The sequence below is a fragment of the Megascapheus bottae genome, chromosome X, assembly GCF_031878675.1.
Source record: "Megascapheus bottae isolate mThoBot1 chromosome X, mThoBot2.hap1, whole genome shotgun sequence".
NCBI classification, from domain to species: domain Eukaryota; kingdom Metazoa; phylum Chordata; class Mammalia; order Rodentia; family Geomyidae; genus Megascapheus; species Megascapheus bottae.
In genome coordinates this window covers 1,966,249-1,984,610 of record NC_143547.1, presented here as the reverse complement: position 1 = coordinate 1,984,610, position 18,362 = coordinate 1,966,249, and the positions used below count along the sequence as shown (strand labels likewise).

At 35.7% G+C, this 18,362-nt stretch overlaps 1 protein-coding gene and 1 pseudogene across 1 annotated transcript in view; one reads left to right on the top strand and one right to left on the bottom strand.

Moving 5' to 3' along the window:
- Positions 1 to 17,657, bottom strand: part of Frmpd4 (FERM and PDZ domain containing 4) — a 342,429-nt gene extending 324,772 nt beyond the window's left edge. The window contains exon 1 of the mRNA XM_090325736.1: positions 17,570 to 17,657. Within this exon, the coding sequence (XP_090181862.1) occupies positions 17,570 to 17,586 (17 nt within the window). The 5' untranslated portion in view covers positions 17,587 to 17,657. The remainder of the gene's footprint in view (positions 1 to 17,569) is intronic.
- LOC150040365 (U6 spliceosomal RNA) lies at positions 10,305 to 10,404 on the top strand (annotated as a pseudogene).
- Positions 17,658 to 18,362: the final 705 nt, after the last annotated feature.

Genomic DNA, 18,362 nt, shown 5'->3' with positions numbered 1-18,362 from the left:
CCCTATACACTGCTGATGGGAATGTAGACTAGTTCAGCCACTCTGGTAAGCAGTGTGGAGGTTTCTTCAAGAACTGAAAATAGACCTTCCCTACGATCCCACCATACCACTTCTGGGCATCTATCCTGAACAGCATGACCCAAGATATTATAAGGACACCTGCTCAGCTATGTTCATCTCTGCACTATTCACAATAGCCAGGCAATGGAAACAATCCAGATGCCCTAATGTAGATGAATGGATACAGAAAATGTGGTATATATACATAATGGAATTCTACATAGCCAATAGACAAGATAAAATAATGGCATTCACAGGGAAATGGATGAATCTAGAGCGAATCATGTTGAGTGAGACAAGTCAAGACCTAAGGATCAAAAGGCGCATGATATCCTTAATATGTGGCTATTAAATCCAAAGTGTACAAGAGCAAAGACACAATAACTGCATACCCAATGCTATGGACATGGTAATGGAAATATAAATGTAACTATATAGACATAAAAACCTATGACTCTATAGACATAATGTTTTATTTCATAAATTAATATGTTTCTATGACATACAAACCCTTAGCCTAATTTTGATTAAGTTCTAAATACTAAGTCCCAGTGATTGTAAATAGAGATTCCCTCCTTGAACACTTGTTTGTTAAACTTGTCATTTAAAATATGATGTAAAAATCAACATTAACAATTTCTTAAAAAAACCTATGACTCTATAGACATAATGTTTCATTTAATAAATTAATATGTTTCTATGACATACAAATCCTTAGCCTAATTGTGATTAAGTTCTAAAAATTAAGTCCCAGTGATTGTATATAGAGATTCCCTTCTTGAACATTTGTTTGTCAAATTCTTTAATTAAAAAAAATAATAATATTCATTGCATAGATAATATAAAGCATGTTTAATAAAGCATGTTTATAGACATTTGGGACGCCTCTTGATAGACATTGGGGATGCATGTACAAATGACTCAGACCTTGATTTCACTTCTTTCTGATATATACCAGGAAGTGGAACTGTTAGATCATAGAGAAAACACTTTCTGAAATATACCAGGAAGCAGAACTGCTAGATCATACAGAAAATTCCTTCTGAAATATTTCGAAAACTCTATATCTACACAGAATAACTCAAATTACATTCCCACCAACAAAACACAAGTCTCCTAATTTCCCATATCCTCATCAACTCATCTATTCTGTTGATGTGCTGATATCTAATTCTAATGGCTACAAAATATTATATCATTGATTTATGCTTCCAGTGATACTTAACATGATTTTGTGTACTGATTGGTCATTTACATTACCTCTTTCTAGAGACCCTTTTCCATTTGTAATCACGTTGGCTTTTATTTTTGTGATTGAGTTATAGTAATTTTCAATATATACTAGATATCTATCTCTTATCATATGTATGCTATTCATATTGCTTTTGTAGACTGTCTTTCCACTGTTAATAGCATTTTAGATATATAGAATATATATATGTATATATAGACATACTGAGATATATGGTATATATAATATATATTATATACACATTATATATAACATATATAATATGTATATAGATTTTATATATTTACATATATTTATATATTTTAGATATGTAGAACCTCTCTATATATTTATAGACAAATATAAAACATATATAGATATATATTTAGATATATAGAATATACATATACAGAATTCTATGTTTTTGTGAATAAGAAGCATAATTTTTCCTTTAAAGTGAAGAGGTAATTATACATTTTCCAATAAATGCTATCACCTTTATCTGTATTGAAATAAAAAATGTGTTTGGTGCCTTAATGCTTTTATACAGGGCAGCTATTTTTAGCTTGTTTTGACTGAGGTATATGCAAAAGAATCAGCAACTTAATGTTGCACAACACATATTGCTTTGTCAGTTCAGACTGCTATAACAAATTACCATAGTGGGGGCATTAAAGAATGATCATTTGTTTCTCATCATTTCAGAACCTGAGAAGTCCAAGGACAGGTGCCAGGTTGCCCAGTGTGTAATAAGGAATTGCTTCCTACTTTAAAGACAGCTACCATCTCACTGTGTCCTCATATGGCACAAAGAGAGCAGAAAGAGTTCTATTAGGTGCCTTATATAAGGGCACTGAGAATACTCATGACTTCACTGTCAGGACCTAGCTACTTCCCCCCAATACCTAACATTATCACATTGGAATTATGCACCTTGAGAGGAAACATTCAATCCATTATGTACCTATACCTCCTACTTGAATCAAATGGACTATGTGTACATCTATCCATCCATCAATCCAGTCATCTATTTATCTCTATCTATCTATCTATCTATCTATCTATCTATCTATCTATCTATCTATCTACCTATCTATCCACCCATCATATACATTGGCTTTGATTTTTACTCCTTAACACATCGAAACACAGAACCCATTATGAATTCCTCCCTAATGAAGGGGCAAATAAATTCTATTACAAAAGAAATCTGGTTAGGAAGAGCCAAATAGTTCCCTTATCCATAATCACCTTGAAAATATCTTTTGTTCTAGAAAAAGAAAATCCACTAACGTATGCAGTCATTCATTCACTTTCCCCAGTCACCAAACTATAACATTTTTGCCATTAATAACACTTTCCTTCAGACTGTGTAGTCATGGGGTGGGGAGTGTGGCCTAGTGGTAGAGTGCTTGCTTAATATGCACAAAGCCCTGGGATCAATTCCTCAGTAAAAGCAGAAAAATCTGGAAGTGCTGCTGGAGCTCAAGTGGTAGATAGCTAGCTTCAAGCAAAAGAGCTCAGAGATAGTGCCCAGGCCCTGAGTTCAAACCTGTACAGTCATTATAAGGGCTATAGAATATGCTTTAAGCATATATGAAGGCATTTGCTGGCATATTTAAAATATACCCACTGAATATACAATAGATTGTAAGATACTAAATACATATGCCTTACTAGGAAGAAAAAAATTTTTACCTCACCCTTAGAGGAAGAATATCATGCTACCCATACTTATAAATTGTCCAAATGGCTTTCATTTACCAAGAATCCATCATATGTACAAACTGTATATGTTAAGTAAGATTTGCTAATATTCTCCCCAGCAAGCTTTTCTCACACTGCATTCTAATCCCTGTTCCTTCAGTGGGGAAAGAGAAGGCAATGACATCTTATTCCACCACTTGACATCTTTGGATAGATTTTTCAACTTCTGGAAAAAAAATTTTCTTGTATCACATAATGTGATCTTCAACTGAACAATTTATATGACTGTCTTATTTGTATCTCAGAAGCTTTCATTAAAGTAACATGGCAATATTGGCCTAAATCTTGGCTCAGGTTTACCCCCATGATCCTTGACAGCAGGAAATCTTTGTTTCAAAACTGGATAGCTGTGGGAAAAGGTAAGTAAACTCATACTCATGCTCAGTCCCATTTAGTTCAGGGATTTACACACTAGTCAAAATTGCAGGTGCTCCTGAACTGTATGAACTAGCCTGCTACAGAACATGACAGTTACACTGGGCCAAGCTGTAAGCTAATATCTTCTTCCTGGAGGGTGAGGGGCAGCTAGCTGTATCTTCTCCCCATTCTGAGATCATTTCCACCAGGTAGTCCAGCCTAGCATATTTTTAACTTTTGCCTTCCACATGGAAATGAGTGATAAATCCATAGAACATACTATCTTTTATGAAAGGCTCATCAGAGAATATGATACATTTGAACTTGGATTAGGCACCATTTTCTCTCAACAGAGAATGTATCTGTTGGGGTTACTTGAAAATTGATCCTAATTAGGTTTTAGGGGAGTTTGAGATAAGTGATCATTTAGACATTTTAGTATTTAATTATAAGTAAAAATAAAGTGTTCTGACTCTGTCAGTTTCTAGAACTATGGCCTTGACAAGTTTCTTTAATGACTCTGAAGCTCCATTCCCTCCTATGAACAGTAATGGTAATAGGGTCTTTGGCCCAGGAATGTCATGAATGATTAAAAAAAAAACTGTCCCGTTGAGACTCATACATGGTTAAAATGTGTACTTAGTGAATAGCAACCACTATTCTCATTAACTCAAACACACTTCTTAACTAATTGTAGCCTTCTGTTACAGAAAGCAAAACTTTAGTCTTTTAAATTTGCAAAAAAAGGAATTCTAAAGACATATAAATACAGTTAAATGATTGAGATAATAGAAAGCAAAAGCCAACAGCTATTGAGGATTATGAGGACCTTATGTTTATATAGTTTGGGGTGAGACCTCATTAAAGGTAAGAATATAAAATAATGAATGTAAAATTAAATTATATCCAAATTTTTATAAGAGGCGTAAACAAAGATAGACTACTGAAGCTTCAAAGTCATTAACTAGATAGTAAACTTCACTCTGAATAACTTTTTGAATAGCAAATCAGTCATTTTTTTTGCCAGTCCTGGGGCTTGAACTCCAGACCTGAGCATTGTGCTTGGGTTTTCTCAAGGCTAGCACTCTACCACTTGAGCCATAGCACCACTTCCAGCTTTTCCAGTGTATGTGGTATCAAGGACTGGACCCCTAGTCTCTGTGCATGTTAGGCAAGTACTCTACCACTAGGCCAAACTTCCGGCCCAGCAACCCAGTCATTTTCAGCTTGAAGGTGAGGAGTCCAATGTAATTGGGTTCTAGCCTTCCATAAGGGATAAGTCACTCTTTGGGGAAGAATGTCTATTAGATGAAAAATAAATGGATGTCAGAGTGGTAGATGATCATGTACTAAGATGGAGAGACATGATGCAGAGAGAGAAACACCACACACAGAGAGAAAAGTTATCTGAGGGATGAAACAGCCTCTACAAATAGCTAACCCACTGGTGTATGGTTTTGCATTGGCCAAAGTCTGTCAGTTTACCAGTGGGAACAGTTCAGAGGACTCTCCATTTAACAATGCCCTCTAGAATGAACTGTAGCATTATGAAATTTGAGGTAAATACGTTTTCTTTAAATGTTCTATCTCATTTCCTGTCCTCTTCTACGTGGAGCACATCTTGTCCTGTCATGAATGTATCCTCTAATAAAGGTTTCATCAATAAATTGAAGAGCACTCATTCAGAAAGCATTTTCCAGGAACCTTTTTCTACTTTGAGATTTTTTCCTGACCTCCAGTTTTCATTTCCTGTCTCTTGACCTGTTTTTAACAAATTACAAAGTTAATTTGAAATGTGTAACTGTTGCAACTTTTAGTCCGGGTTTGTTTTAAAAAGAAACATTAAAAATTTTAATTAAATATGACACAATTTATCTAGGCCCGTTATTGTACTTCTAAAACTACTTTTCTTTTCAATAAAGATGAGGTCACAATGACCAAAGCACATGTTAGACCTTTATGAACAATTCTCACAAATCTATCTGGTGGCTTATCATCTAAAATCTGGAAAAAAATTAGTCAGAAATTTTGCAATTCAAGAACAATGTACTCATTAAAATATGTCTGAAGGCTGAGAAGGTGAAAAATTCCTTACGAGTTGTATTTTTAATTATAAAAATAGCATACGCCTGACATTGGTCCTAGCTACTCAGGAGGCTGAGATCTGAGGATTGCAGTTTAAAGCCAGGTCAGGCACAAAAGTCCATGAAACTCTTATCCCAATTAACCACCAGAAAACCAGAAGTGGCACTGTGGCTCAAATGGAGGAGTGCTAGCCTTGAGCTGAGGAGCTCAGGGATAGTACCCAGGTCCAAGAGTTCAAGCCCCACAACCGACAAAAATAATAATTATAATAACATAGGTTCACAGCATTAAAAAAGGAAGGTCAAATACTACAAAATCAAGAGATAAAGAAGAAAGTGCTTTCTTTTCTGTTCCCCAGTATGTACTCATAGTGCCACATGGCCTGATTCTTCCCTGCTTTGTTCTTTACAATTTGGACATGATATTATAGTTAATTTCTCAGATCTTCTAGTTGGTACCATCACAAATATATATCTAAACATCTGTTTTATACATTACTTTTAAGACAGAGTCTATTGACTTTGGACTCTAAGAGGAATCAAGAGACATATGCTTCCTCTTTTCTTAAGCAGGAGGAAGAACATAAAACTTATTACATGCCTATGACATGGGAATATTAGATTCCACATTTTTACTCTTAGCCTGTGTCTTTACTCCTCTCCTTAATTTGTATTTGTTATATTATACTTTATATTTCTGAGTTGCTTTATACTTGTAAATAATGTAATATAACTTAGGACTCCATTGCTTATTGTTTTCATTTTAGGTAATACCTTTTTACCTATGGCCCTGAAACATGAAAGAGTTCATATTCTAAACTTTCCTTGAATCCTCTTTAGCCATGTTTCTTAATTGTGTCATATAAATTAAATTATTCGCCATTTACCATTTGTTCATGTTGTAATCCTAGCTAGTCAGAAGGCTGAAATCTAAGGATCGAGTTTTGAAGAAAGACTGGGCAGCAAAGTCCATGAGATAGCTAATTAGCTAGAAAAAAAGCTTGAAATTGAGCTGTGGCACAAGGGCTAAAGCAACAGCCTTGAGCAAAGCAGCTTAAAGGCCCTGAGTTCAAGCCCTAATACTTGCACAAAAAGTTATTAATGACCTATTAGAAAAACAAAACAAAATATTTCCCTTTTCTGCTGTTACTCTAATTCCCATACTCAATTAAAATATTATAACAAAAACAGATGATTTGCATTTTTGCTTCTCTATTTCTTGGTGAAGATCTCTCCGTTGTTTCCTGTTTCACCCACTGACAGATTCCAAAATGTTTCTTACTTTCTCATGTCAATGATAACTCTGCCCAGTCACCTCCTGCCTTTTGTCACTGTCATTGTCTGCCCTGACACTTTAGCTGTTTGATACTTGGGGTTGGGTCTGATGGATTCTGGAGCTGACTTTCAAGACCTGTACTGCCCTACCCCAGAAGACTGACTTTTAAACATAAGAGATTACAGAACTCTTCATGCTCCTCACCATTTTCAGTATAAAACAAAATGTCTACATTTGGCTTGCTGGAAGCCCGTTGAGTCACAGACTTGGATGTTAGTGGTAATTCTGCATTTCTTACAAGTATTTTTCATTACCTGAGATAATGTATACATAGCTAACTGCCAGCAGCTACCTTCCCTCGAACTTGGCCACTCTCTATCCAGCATTCTGCAAACATGACTTATCTGAGTACCTTCTCCTCTAGGATTGGGGTGCTTGCTTTCCAGGTGCTACTCTTCCCTTTTTTAATTGTCAGAGGATGTACAAAGGGGTTACAATTACATTTGTCAGGAAGTGGGTACATTACTTTTTTTTATGTGTCACAGGGCTTGAACTCGGCCTGGGTGCTGTCCCTGAGCTCTTCAGCTCAAGGCTACTACTCTACCCTTGAGCCAAGCCCCACTTCCGATTTTCTAGAGTTTATTTGAAGATAAGAGTCTCAGATCCTTTTGTGCCCAGGCTGGCTTTGAACCTTGATCCTCAGATATCAGCCTCCTAAATACCTAGGATTACAGGCTGAGCCATCGCACTCGGCTTAGGTACATTACTCCTTGAACATTGATATCCCTTCTCATGTTTTTGTCTTCTTTTTCCTCTCCCAACCCCTTCCAATCATCTTGTTTTCCCCCTTCCCTATTTCAAATAAACAAATAAATGTACATACAACATACCAGGTAACAAAGTCAGATACAGTAACATAAGTGGAAGAAAAAAGAGGAAAGACTTCCCATAGTACCTTAAGAAAAACAACCAGAAAGATAGACCTCTGGTTTCCATATTCTAGACATCCTTTCATCTTGCCTCATCCTACATGACCTTACGTACCTAGGTTTAGGAGAGTCCTAGATCTGTACTATTACAAATGAGGGAAACCATGGAGCCTAAGTTCCTTTGGGTCTGGCTTACTTCACTTAATAGGATTTTTTCCAAGTCTTTCCATTTCCACACAAATGGGGCGCTGCCCTTCTTTGTAGGAGCATGTAGTGTTTCTGGGACCCTGGATGGGCTTCTCTCATCTGCTTGGTGATCCACATCATGGTTGGCAACTTGGAGTTGGATAGACTTTCACAACTGTTTCCTTTCATTTCATTCAATGCACTTTCCTTTTCTGTTTTGCCTTCTTTTTCATATGAACCTGTTTCCTATTAACCTATGAGAAGACAGGCGGGTCAGAACATTCTAACTCTACTTTTAATCCACCTAAAAACATTCTGGATCCAGGACACTCTTCCTGTGGGTATGACGTAATTCTCTCAGATCAAAATTTTATCTATCTATCTATCCAAGCATGAAAAATAGAATCACAAAATGTCCTAATTACCTGCTTCCCTTACACTTATAAGGCTAATAAGGAAGACCACCAAGTGTAAATAATGGATGCCTCTTTTCTATTTTCCTTTCTTTATGGCTTAAGAAAACTCAGAGGTTGATTTTAGAAACTGCAAAATCCTGAACATCAGCTGTTGGAAATAAAACTTCAATGAAAATTCTAAAATTTCATTTCAAATCCTGGTTGCTGCTCATAAAATATAAAGTTCTGTAAATATTTTTACATGATGCTAAAGAAATAATTTGTATTATCCAGCCTAGTGGATTGGAGCAAAACAAATCTTTAATACTCTGAATGTTTCATCTAAGTAAGTATCCATTATAACAATAGTCATATATATATACATATATGTTCATATATATATATCTGTGTGCTTGAAATAATGGTTCAAATGAAAAATTATATTGTTGATTTAGATAACATAGGTAAGAATGGAAAAAATGAAGCACACATGTAATATCTCTCTCTATATAAACTATAGTGCAATAAATATTTAAAAACATAATAAATAAGAGTGAGCATATTTCACTATAATATTTTGTGTGGCATTTCTTGGCAGAACTGAGTCTTAAAGTTATGTCATGCTTACTAAATTAAGTGCTTTACTTCTTGAGCCACTTGGATGGTTGTTGCTATTTTATTGTGTGTGTGCGTGTATGTGTGTGTGTGTGTGTGTGTGTGTAGTTGTTGTTACATTTGTGATTTGTAGCTTAATGTCAGAGCCTTATACTTTCAGTTTGCTTGCCCAGCTGGCATTCTACCACTTGTATCACATATCTAGTCTGACGGTTTGCTGGTCAATTTTGAATGAAGCCTCAAGGACTTCTCTTTTGATATAGCTTTGGACTATAACCCTCCAGGTCTCAGATTCCTGAGTAGCTAAAAATACAAGTATGAGCCACTGGCTCGCAGCTTATGATTTTAAAAATAATTATTTCCACTTTGGTAGTACTGGGGTTTGAACTCGTAGCATTGCATTTACTAGGCAGGCACTCTACAATTTGAGCCATGACTTAAGCAATATTCTCATTTTCATGAACACTTTAAATGCTAACAATTTAAAGATCCTGACATTAGATTAGAAAGAAATTGTGAGACTTCTTTAAATATTAGCAAGAGTAAAAACTTTATCTAATACTAGCTACCATTTATTATTCTTGATTAATATTTCTTTTAAAACATCCTTTATGTTTTCACATTTAAATTAACAAATCTTAGACAGAAGTATATGTTTTATAAAGTACTTTGAAAATACAGATTTTAAAAAGGTGAATAATTCAATGATTATTATAATAAATGGACACAAATTACAATAAATCAAATATGTTTTCAAGAACATGTCTTAGTTTGTTCAGTGAAAACGTATTTTTGAGAGCTAGGATGCATTGTTCTACAATGAATACTAATTTTTTCAGCCTGTAGTTCTGTAACCAAACCCATAGAAAGGATGTTTGCCTCCACTGGAATCTATAATTCAAGAGAATATTTCCATTTAGGCTGAATCACTACACTATCAAAACTACCCCTAATTAATTACATGAAAAGAAAATTATACACTTTGAAGTGGTGAAAAAATATTACTTATGTTAACTACTTGTCTCAGAATATTGGATAATAGATTCCACATAATGTCATATTCTATTTTTAATGCCAATTCGACTGTTATGAATTCATTTTTAAAAGTCTCTTTAAGACTTAAGATTTGGGGGACAGGGGGTGTGGTTCAAGTAGTCAGTAGCTTGACTAGCAAACTGAAAGCTGTGCTGCCAACCACCAGTCCAACAGAAACAAAGATTTAATAATTTTACAAGAAAGATCTAGTGTTATTATTCAAAGAAATAACAAAAGCATCCATCTGAATCACTAAAAGACATGATTTAAACAAAAATTCTAAACAAAAGGGAAAAATTGATAGAACTATGCTTTTTTCTCAACAAATGAAGGCATAAACCAAGATGACTGGAGATTAACAATGCAATTGTACTTGGGCAACACATACACTAAAATTGGAACAATGCAGAGATTATCATGGCCCCTGCCCAAGGATGATACACAAATTCATTAAATGTTCCAATTTTTCAGTGATACTTACTAAATACTCTGCTGGAAATGAAGTATACAACTTGGGGAAGAGGGGTCAAGAGGGGAAAAATACCAGGAAAAACTGAGGAAAGGAGTGACGCTGTTCAAAAAGAAATGTGCTCATTACCTGACATATAACTGTTACCCCTCTGAACATCAACTTTATAATAAATATAAAATAAATAAAAATGTAATTGTTTTTGATAACACTAAGTATCAGACTCCAAAATATTTACAAATGATGTTAAAACTAACAGAACATGTACAGGATATAGACTGAAATAAAAAAATGATACACTTGAGTTATCATTGATTATCTACAGCATATTAAATTGCCAGTTTTACAGATTTAGGAATATAAGCAAATAAACTAATTTGCCAATGTTTGAGTAGAAATGTAAGCTCAATTGAATGGCTTGAATTTAAACTTAAGCCTCCTTAAACCTATGCTGCTAACAGTTTTATCTAAATTCAATAAACTATACAAAAATTTCACAGAAGACTGCCCTCCTCTCCTTTACTTATATAATTCCAGTGTAATCTTACAGGGATAAGGTATGTGTTACATGATTAATCTCAGCAGTAAGGAAGCTGAGCCAGAGGGATTGCAAGTTCAAAGTTCAAAGTTGGCCTAGACACACACACACACACACACACACACACACACACACACACACGTGTGTGTGTGTGCATATATATATATATATATATATATATATATATATATATATTTGGACCATGCATGAAATACATATAAAAATTATTCTAATACAACCTAATATTTTTTTCTGCAAAACATCCTCCTCCTGAAAAACACTCTCTGGTGAGTGAATCATAATGCTATTTCCTTTAACAATAACTTCATTAGGTATCACCTTAATATTCTAATAGCATACTCAATCATTGCTTACTGCTTTGTTTTTCTACAACTGGCTTTAAACTTTAAGTACTTCAAGTCAATTATGTAAATCTTTTCTTTTTGTACCTGTGCTTAGGGCTCAAACTCAGTGTGCAGTACTCTTGCTCAGCTTTTTCACTCATGGCTGGTGCTCTACTACATGAGCAAGACCTGTCTGCAGTTTGGTATTTTGCTGGCTAATTAGAGATGCAGTCTCACAGACTTTTCTACCCATGCTAGCTATGAATTTCATTTCTTTGATCTCAGCTTCCTGAGTAGCTAAGATTCAAAGTATGATCCACCAAAGTCTGGCTAATTGTACCAATCTTTATTTAATATTTGCCCTTCAAATACATATATAAATTTTATCTGCTTAAAAATGTTATGAAAAGTTATTTCAAAGGCAAAATTGTATTCCAGTGCATAAGATAAACAGTAAAGATGCATCCTTTTCCACTTTTATAGCTTAAATATTACTTTTGGGGTTTTATAGTTGTTTTGTGGAGCTAGAGACTGAACACAAGGCTTCATGGTAGCTAGGCAAGCACTCTAACACTTTACAATACTCCTTGCCATTTAGTAATGGTTTTCTAAATGAACAGAGAGAGTTATTTTGTGGCTCTTTGTCAAATTTCTAAACCTTAACGACACAATATATCTTCGTATTTTAAAGAGCTACGAAGATTAATAGTGTTTCATAAGACGGTAATAGATTTAGTATTCAATAAAATACACAATTAAGAGAATTGAAGTGAAGTTTTGAAATAAGTGACAGATTTGCTAGCATGCCTCCAAGTACTGCACATATCATGCATCACACAATGTAGGGTTGTTTGCTGAGGAACTGGCAATAAATGGAAAACAAATAGCAGCAACATGGAGAATTCCAAAGGTTCCCCTGTTTCATCAGCTCCAGTGAACAGTTCACAAGGCTCGGCAAAGAAGCACACCATTGGCACCACCTAGATCTAAGTTATTGGGAAACTTGGTGGAAGCGCTAGAAGGGAATTTGCTAGAAAAAAAAAGAAATACCTTCCCAAACAGGAAATATCTTCTCAGAATTCAATATGAAATGAAAGCTCATGCATACACCTTCATGCATCTCACTCTCATAGATCAAAGACTCTACCCATTCACTTAGGCCTTCATGCATCCATTATCTATCCACAAACCCTCATCAATATATTCACTGCATGCTCATTGGAAATGTAATGGATATTCTGGGGATATCTTTGAAACCAGGTTTAACTTATCACTTTATACAAACCTAACCCTCAAAGGTATTTTGATTATTCTTTTTCCAGACTTTGTATGTGCTTAGGAAGGGGTACAAGACTGGGCAAGGGAAATTTTCGCTTAGATTTACCTCCTTTCTATGCTATTCTATACCTGAAGACTACTAGTAATTGCATACATTTAGCATTTGCATGTGTATGAGTATTTTAAGTAAACATGTACATATTGAAAGCATTTTTAAGTCAGAAACAAAATCCGAAGGAAGTTAGCACACTAGTTCAAAGGTCAATGAAACTGTATAAATTATAAAAAAGATAAATGCATGTTCTTTGGCTAAGAATCTGCTGCACATGATTTATTGAACAAGGCTCTGTTCTATTTCAATAATTAGCATTAGGAAATCAATGTTTTCGTGAGAGGGACAAAGAGTAAAATTCCTTCCTTTTGTAAATCCTAGTGATGGTAAACAAGAAAAAGCACTCTTTCCTGTTCTGCCCTTCTCTTTCCTGTCCTGTCCTTTCTGTGTGTGTGCACGCACATGTGCACACATGCACACTGGTGCCTCGGTAAACTCAGGGCCTGGGAAATGTCCCTTAACATTGTTTCAACTCAATACTGGTGCTCTAAAGGAGGAACACAACAGCTCAATATCTATGTACATTTGATCATATATAATAAGATTTATTGAAATTAACTCCAGGAAATGGAAGCAAGAGGTCTGTTCTTTGTTGTTATTTTTGTTTGCTTTTCTATTTGTCTTGTTTGTTCATGCATCTGTCTTTGGGAAGATAAGAGGAGGCACAAGAAATGGTGAGACAATTGTTGAACAAATGCAGCAGTGGAAACTCATTAGGGACTATGTGGAAAACAAACTATATAATTTGTGGTTGAGGATGGGAGGGAAAAATTGGGAGAGAATGAGGGAAGGGATGACATTATAAAAAAAAATGTACTCTTTACCTGACTGTGTCACTATAACTCCTCTGTACATCACCTTACGCATAACAAAAAAAGGAGAATAAACACTGGTACTCTTACATTTGAGCCACAATTCTACTTCTAGCTTTTCGCTAGTTAATTGACGGTTAGTCGTACAGACTTATCTGTACAGGCTGGTTTCAAACCAGGATTTTCAGATCTCAGCCAACTGAATAGTTAGGATTACAGGCATGAGCTACCGGAGTCCAGGTTAAGTAGTTGTCTTTGATATGGTCTGTTAAGAGGGGTTACAAGTAAGAAGAGGGAAAAGAGAATATGATATCAATAGATAACATGTATTCAAGAGAGTGATGGCAAAAAAGGAGTGGAGGGAGAGAAATATACTTACTGAAGAAAACATTTTTGAAAAAAACCCAGATATTTATGATTTTTTAATATCCCCAACATCTGTGACTTAGCAATCCTCAAGGCCTTCAGGAAGGACCTTTCATGGAATTGCATATAGGCATCTGCTCTGTCACTGAGCTATCTCTCAGTTGTGCAATGCTTCTTGGGTTGTGTTTATTTACTTGAATGGCAATGCTTCCTCAGGTGAGCTTTAAGGAGAGAGCCTAAACAGATGTTAATCAAGTGTACTAAGGCACTACAGAATGGGAAAAAAGGCACTTAGAGAAGACATTTCTGCTCTAACTTTAGTGATAAACTATGTTTTTTTTTAATCCAAATTGATTTGAGGAGATGGGGGAATGAATAAAATAGCAAATAGCATCATAATTTCTCAGGCAACACACAATACCCTTAGGAAGGACAATGACTTTAGGACAAGGAGAATGAATAGAAAGCCTGCCTTTAGTTAATCAAATTAACTAGTACACTACTGCTGAAGTCCACTGCTGAAGTCAATTCACACAAACAGCAAATGCAGTATACCAGTAAGTGTCATTAAAATTTCCAACTGCAATATTATAATGAATGAATCATGTACAGGTAAAAAAATGATCAAGAATGCTGATGTAAAGAAATAGGTCAGCAGCTTCACATATGAATACATATACAAAATGTATAGAATAATGGATCTAGAAAAATGCAACATAATCCCAGACAGTTTATCAATCCTTATGGCTTCTTAGTACAGGCAAGTGGTTTGTTTGTTATAATAAGTTCTCCTGTGTTTGCTTCTCTTCTCCTCTGGATATCTGCCTTCAACAACTACTATTCATATATCCCCAGAGGGAACACCTGAGAACATCTATAACTATGCCCTCTTTCCTAAGCTCCAGACCCAGATTTCACATGATGTGCCGAGCCCAGCCAGACGGATGGTGCTGAGACTTTGCAGTCATCTTTGCTGTACACACCTTCTTTGGGAATGAGGAAATCAAAGCATGCAGCTTAATCTATCAGCCCAAGATCACTCAGAAACCAGTGACAGACAAGCTCACACTTTGAGCCCTAAATTCCTCTCTCTCACAATCCTGTCTCAGAGATGTGTCTCATATCACACTGCTATATCATCTTACCATGTCTGTCAACTGTTTTTCATGTGGAGACTGGTAGTAACCTTTCCTGGGCACTCACTTCTCTTTTCTTTTCTTTCTCTTCCCTTCTCTTCATCCCTTCTTCCGTCTCCTTCTTTCCTTCCCTTCCCTTCCTCTTTCTCTTCCCATTCCACTTCCCCTTTCCATGTCATGAGATTGTCCTTTCTTTACACATTCCAAACTCAGATTACATCACTCCACGCCAAATAAACAAGTAGCACAGCAGTTAAAATCACAGTCACTGTAATCAGTCTTGCTTTTTTTATGATTGGCAATTTTATTTATTCATCTATTTTTTATTTGCAAGTTGTGAGTTTCTAGTTTCTAGAAGTATTTATTTCATAGATTGTAATAAGCTTTAAACATGTTAGCATTAGATAATTAGGAGTGTATGTGGTACCTAGTAATATTTTTCTGGATTCTAAAAAATGAGACAAAATATCTCTTAACACTTTCTAAATGATTATACTGAAAGTTGCTCTTTCTCTCAACTATCTTGGTATAATCAGTCTTTCTTAATTCAAATCCCAGCTCTGCCTTCTACTAGTTACATGGTAGCTGGCCACATCAGTCTCTCTATGCACTTGGTTTTCTAGCCTATGAAAAAGAATACCTTTAATGACATATAGCCTGACTATGATTAAAAAAAACAGGTAATACATCTTAAATGGGCACATGGGCGAATGCTGTATAAAAGTCAGCTTGCTTAGATTGACTTTTTGTGGTTCTCTACAAGCTGACTCTCACTACGCTTTTAACAGTAGTTACCTCATTCACAATATATTCCTTCCAGGTTGACCTGACACAATTCCACTCCACTTCTCTTCTTTCTGTCCTCTGACTTGGTTATTTTTTCAAGTATTTGCTGATCTTAAATGTTTTTTCCAACACCTATTTCCAGAGTCATTCATACCTAGTCTCCTCTTCTCCATGAAACATGGAACTTGAAGTTGTCTATATCCATGGATGATCCCTTTGAGGATACTGGTTCTGGGTCATACAGTCTAGACCCAAATTTTCTACACACTCACCAATAGTCATAACTAGAAGAAAGGCATTTGACTTCTGTATGCATGAACTTCTTAATCGAAGTTAATATAGCATCATATTTATAGGGTCTTGAATACCAAACAAAACAATGTGGAAACTACTTGCCACAGAGAAAATAAATACCAGCAATTACTTATGGAAATATATGTATGTATTGTGCTTTCTTTCTTTTTCTTTTTTAAACTTTTTTGTGTGGGTGTGGGGCTTGGATTCTGGACCTGGGCACTGTCCCTGAGCTCTTTAGCTCAAGACTACCACCCAATCCCTTGAGCCACAGAGCCACTTCCAGTTTTCTAGTGGTTAATTGGAGATAAGAGACTCATGGTCTTCAGTGCCTGGGCTGGCTTTGAACCACAACCTTCAGATCTCAGCCTCCTGAGTAGCTAGGATTACAGGTGTGAGTCTGGCTAGCTATGTGCTTGCATGTTGCGTGTGTGTGTGTGTGGGGGGGGGTGTTCGTGTGGTATCAGTCTTGAGTCTCGAATACACGGCCTGAGTGCTTTCACTGAGCTTTATTTTGCTCAAGGCTAAACTCAACTACTTGAGCCACAACTCCAGTGGTAGTTTTTTGGTAATTAAATGGAGTTAAGCATCTCACAGACTTTCTTGCCCAGGCTGGCTTAGAACTGTGATCTTCACTTCTCAATCTCCTGAGTAGCTCAGAATACCAATGTAAACCACCAGTTCCTGGTTCATGCCTCCTTCTTTTTTAAAAAATTCTATTTTATTGTGAGGGAAATGCACAGGGACACTCAAGGTAGTGAGTACATTTCTTGTTGAACATTGCTACCCCTCGAATGTTCCTCTCCCACTTTCCCTCCCCCTTGACCCCTTTATGATACTATAGAAGAAAAATATGAGTTCATTCCTCCTAAATAATCTTGTTTCATATCTACCTCAAAGTGGGCACTATACATAAACAAGCTGGTTTTTTTGTATAACTGTCATCTTCCTTATCTTAGTGCTTGGGGCATAATTGATGTTCATATACATTAACAGTGAATGTTCATAGGTATAGATTATCAATTATATTAATATAGGAAGTTTGCCAAAATTCAGAGGCAAAAATCAGTTTTGGCGTTATGAATTTCTTTCTTCCTTTGTTTCTATTCCTAAAGTTCATTTTGATATTGTTTTATGTGACCAGAGGCATATAGGCATTTTGCTTTTGTGTGTGTGTGAATGCCTAGAATTCTGTATAATCAGATTTCTTTCTTTCTATAAAGTCTTTTCCCCACTAAAGGCTGAAAGCAGAAAGAAAATGTGCATGAGCTTCCAGGGCTGATTAATTCTGGAGATCCTGGACCTTTCATAAGCCATTAAAATGTTGAAAAAGTGACATGTTAAAAAGATTCTCTGAATAAAGTACTGCTCATTTGTTTTGTTGGGAGACAGAAGAATAATCATAACAATTGTCCAGAAACAAAAATCAAATGTGGTCAAGAATTAAGAGCTCAAGTTTTATAGTCAAAGAGAGTTCAAATCTTGGATCTGTCACTTACCAGCTGTGTGACCTCATGCCACTGAACTGCTCTGTGCCTCTGTTTCCTGAACTTTAAGTAGGGACACTAATGCCTGTCTCATAAAACAGCAGAGTGCCTGAAAGATAACAAATGCTCAGTGAATGGTGTATGTTAATGACAAAACAATAGCAGCAATAGTAATAGCAATTCTAATAATAATAATAACAACAACAATAATAATAATAATAATAATAATAATAGCAAGAACAACAGCAACATGGAAAAATAAACTTGATCTTTCCTTTAGTGCCAATGATCAAAATACAAAAATCCCATAGAAGAGTAAATTGGATCTGGATAGATCATGTAACTTGGTCAGAGGAAAAGATGTTCCCATTATATTTCCTGTTTATGCATCATTACTTTTGTTTCAATGTTTTAGATACATTTTTTGTCGGTCATGGGGCTTGAACTCTGGGTCTGGGAGCAGTGTGTCCCTGAGCTCTTCAGCTCAAGGCTACCACCCTACCCCTCAAGCCACAGCCCCACTTCTCTTTATCTAGTGATTAGTTGGAGATAAGACTCTCACATTTTAGTCTTTTGTTCCCCGTCTGACTTTGAACTGAAATCCTCAGATCTCAGCTTCCTGAGTGGCTAGGATTACAGGCATGAGCCACCATGCCCAGCTTAGATTGATTTCTTAAAGTGATGCAATTCAGAGGTATCATTTTATGCCTTTGAAGACAGAGTCTCAAGCCTAGTTCTTTTTCAATTTTTTAAAAAATGTAACTTGAAAACAGAGATTAAAAAATCTCAAAAAAAACTAAACCAA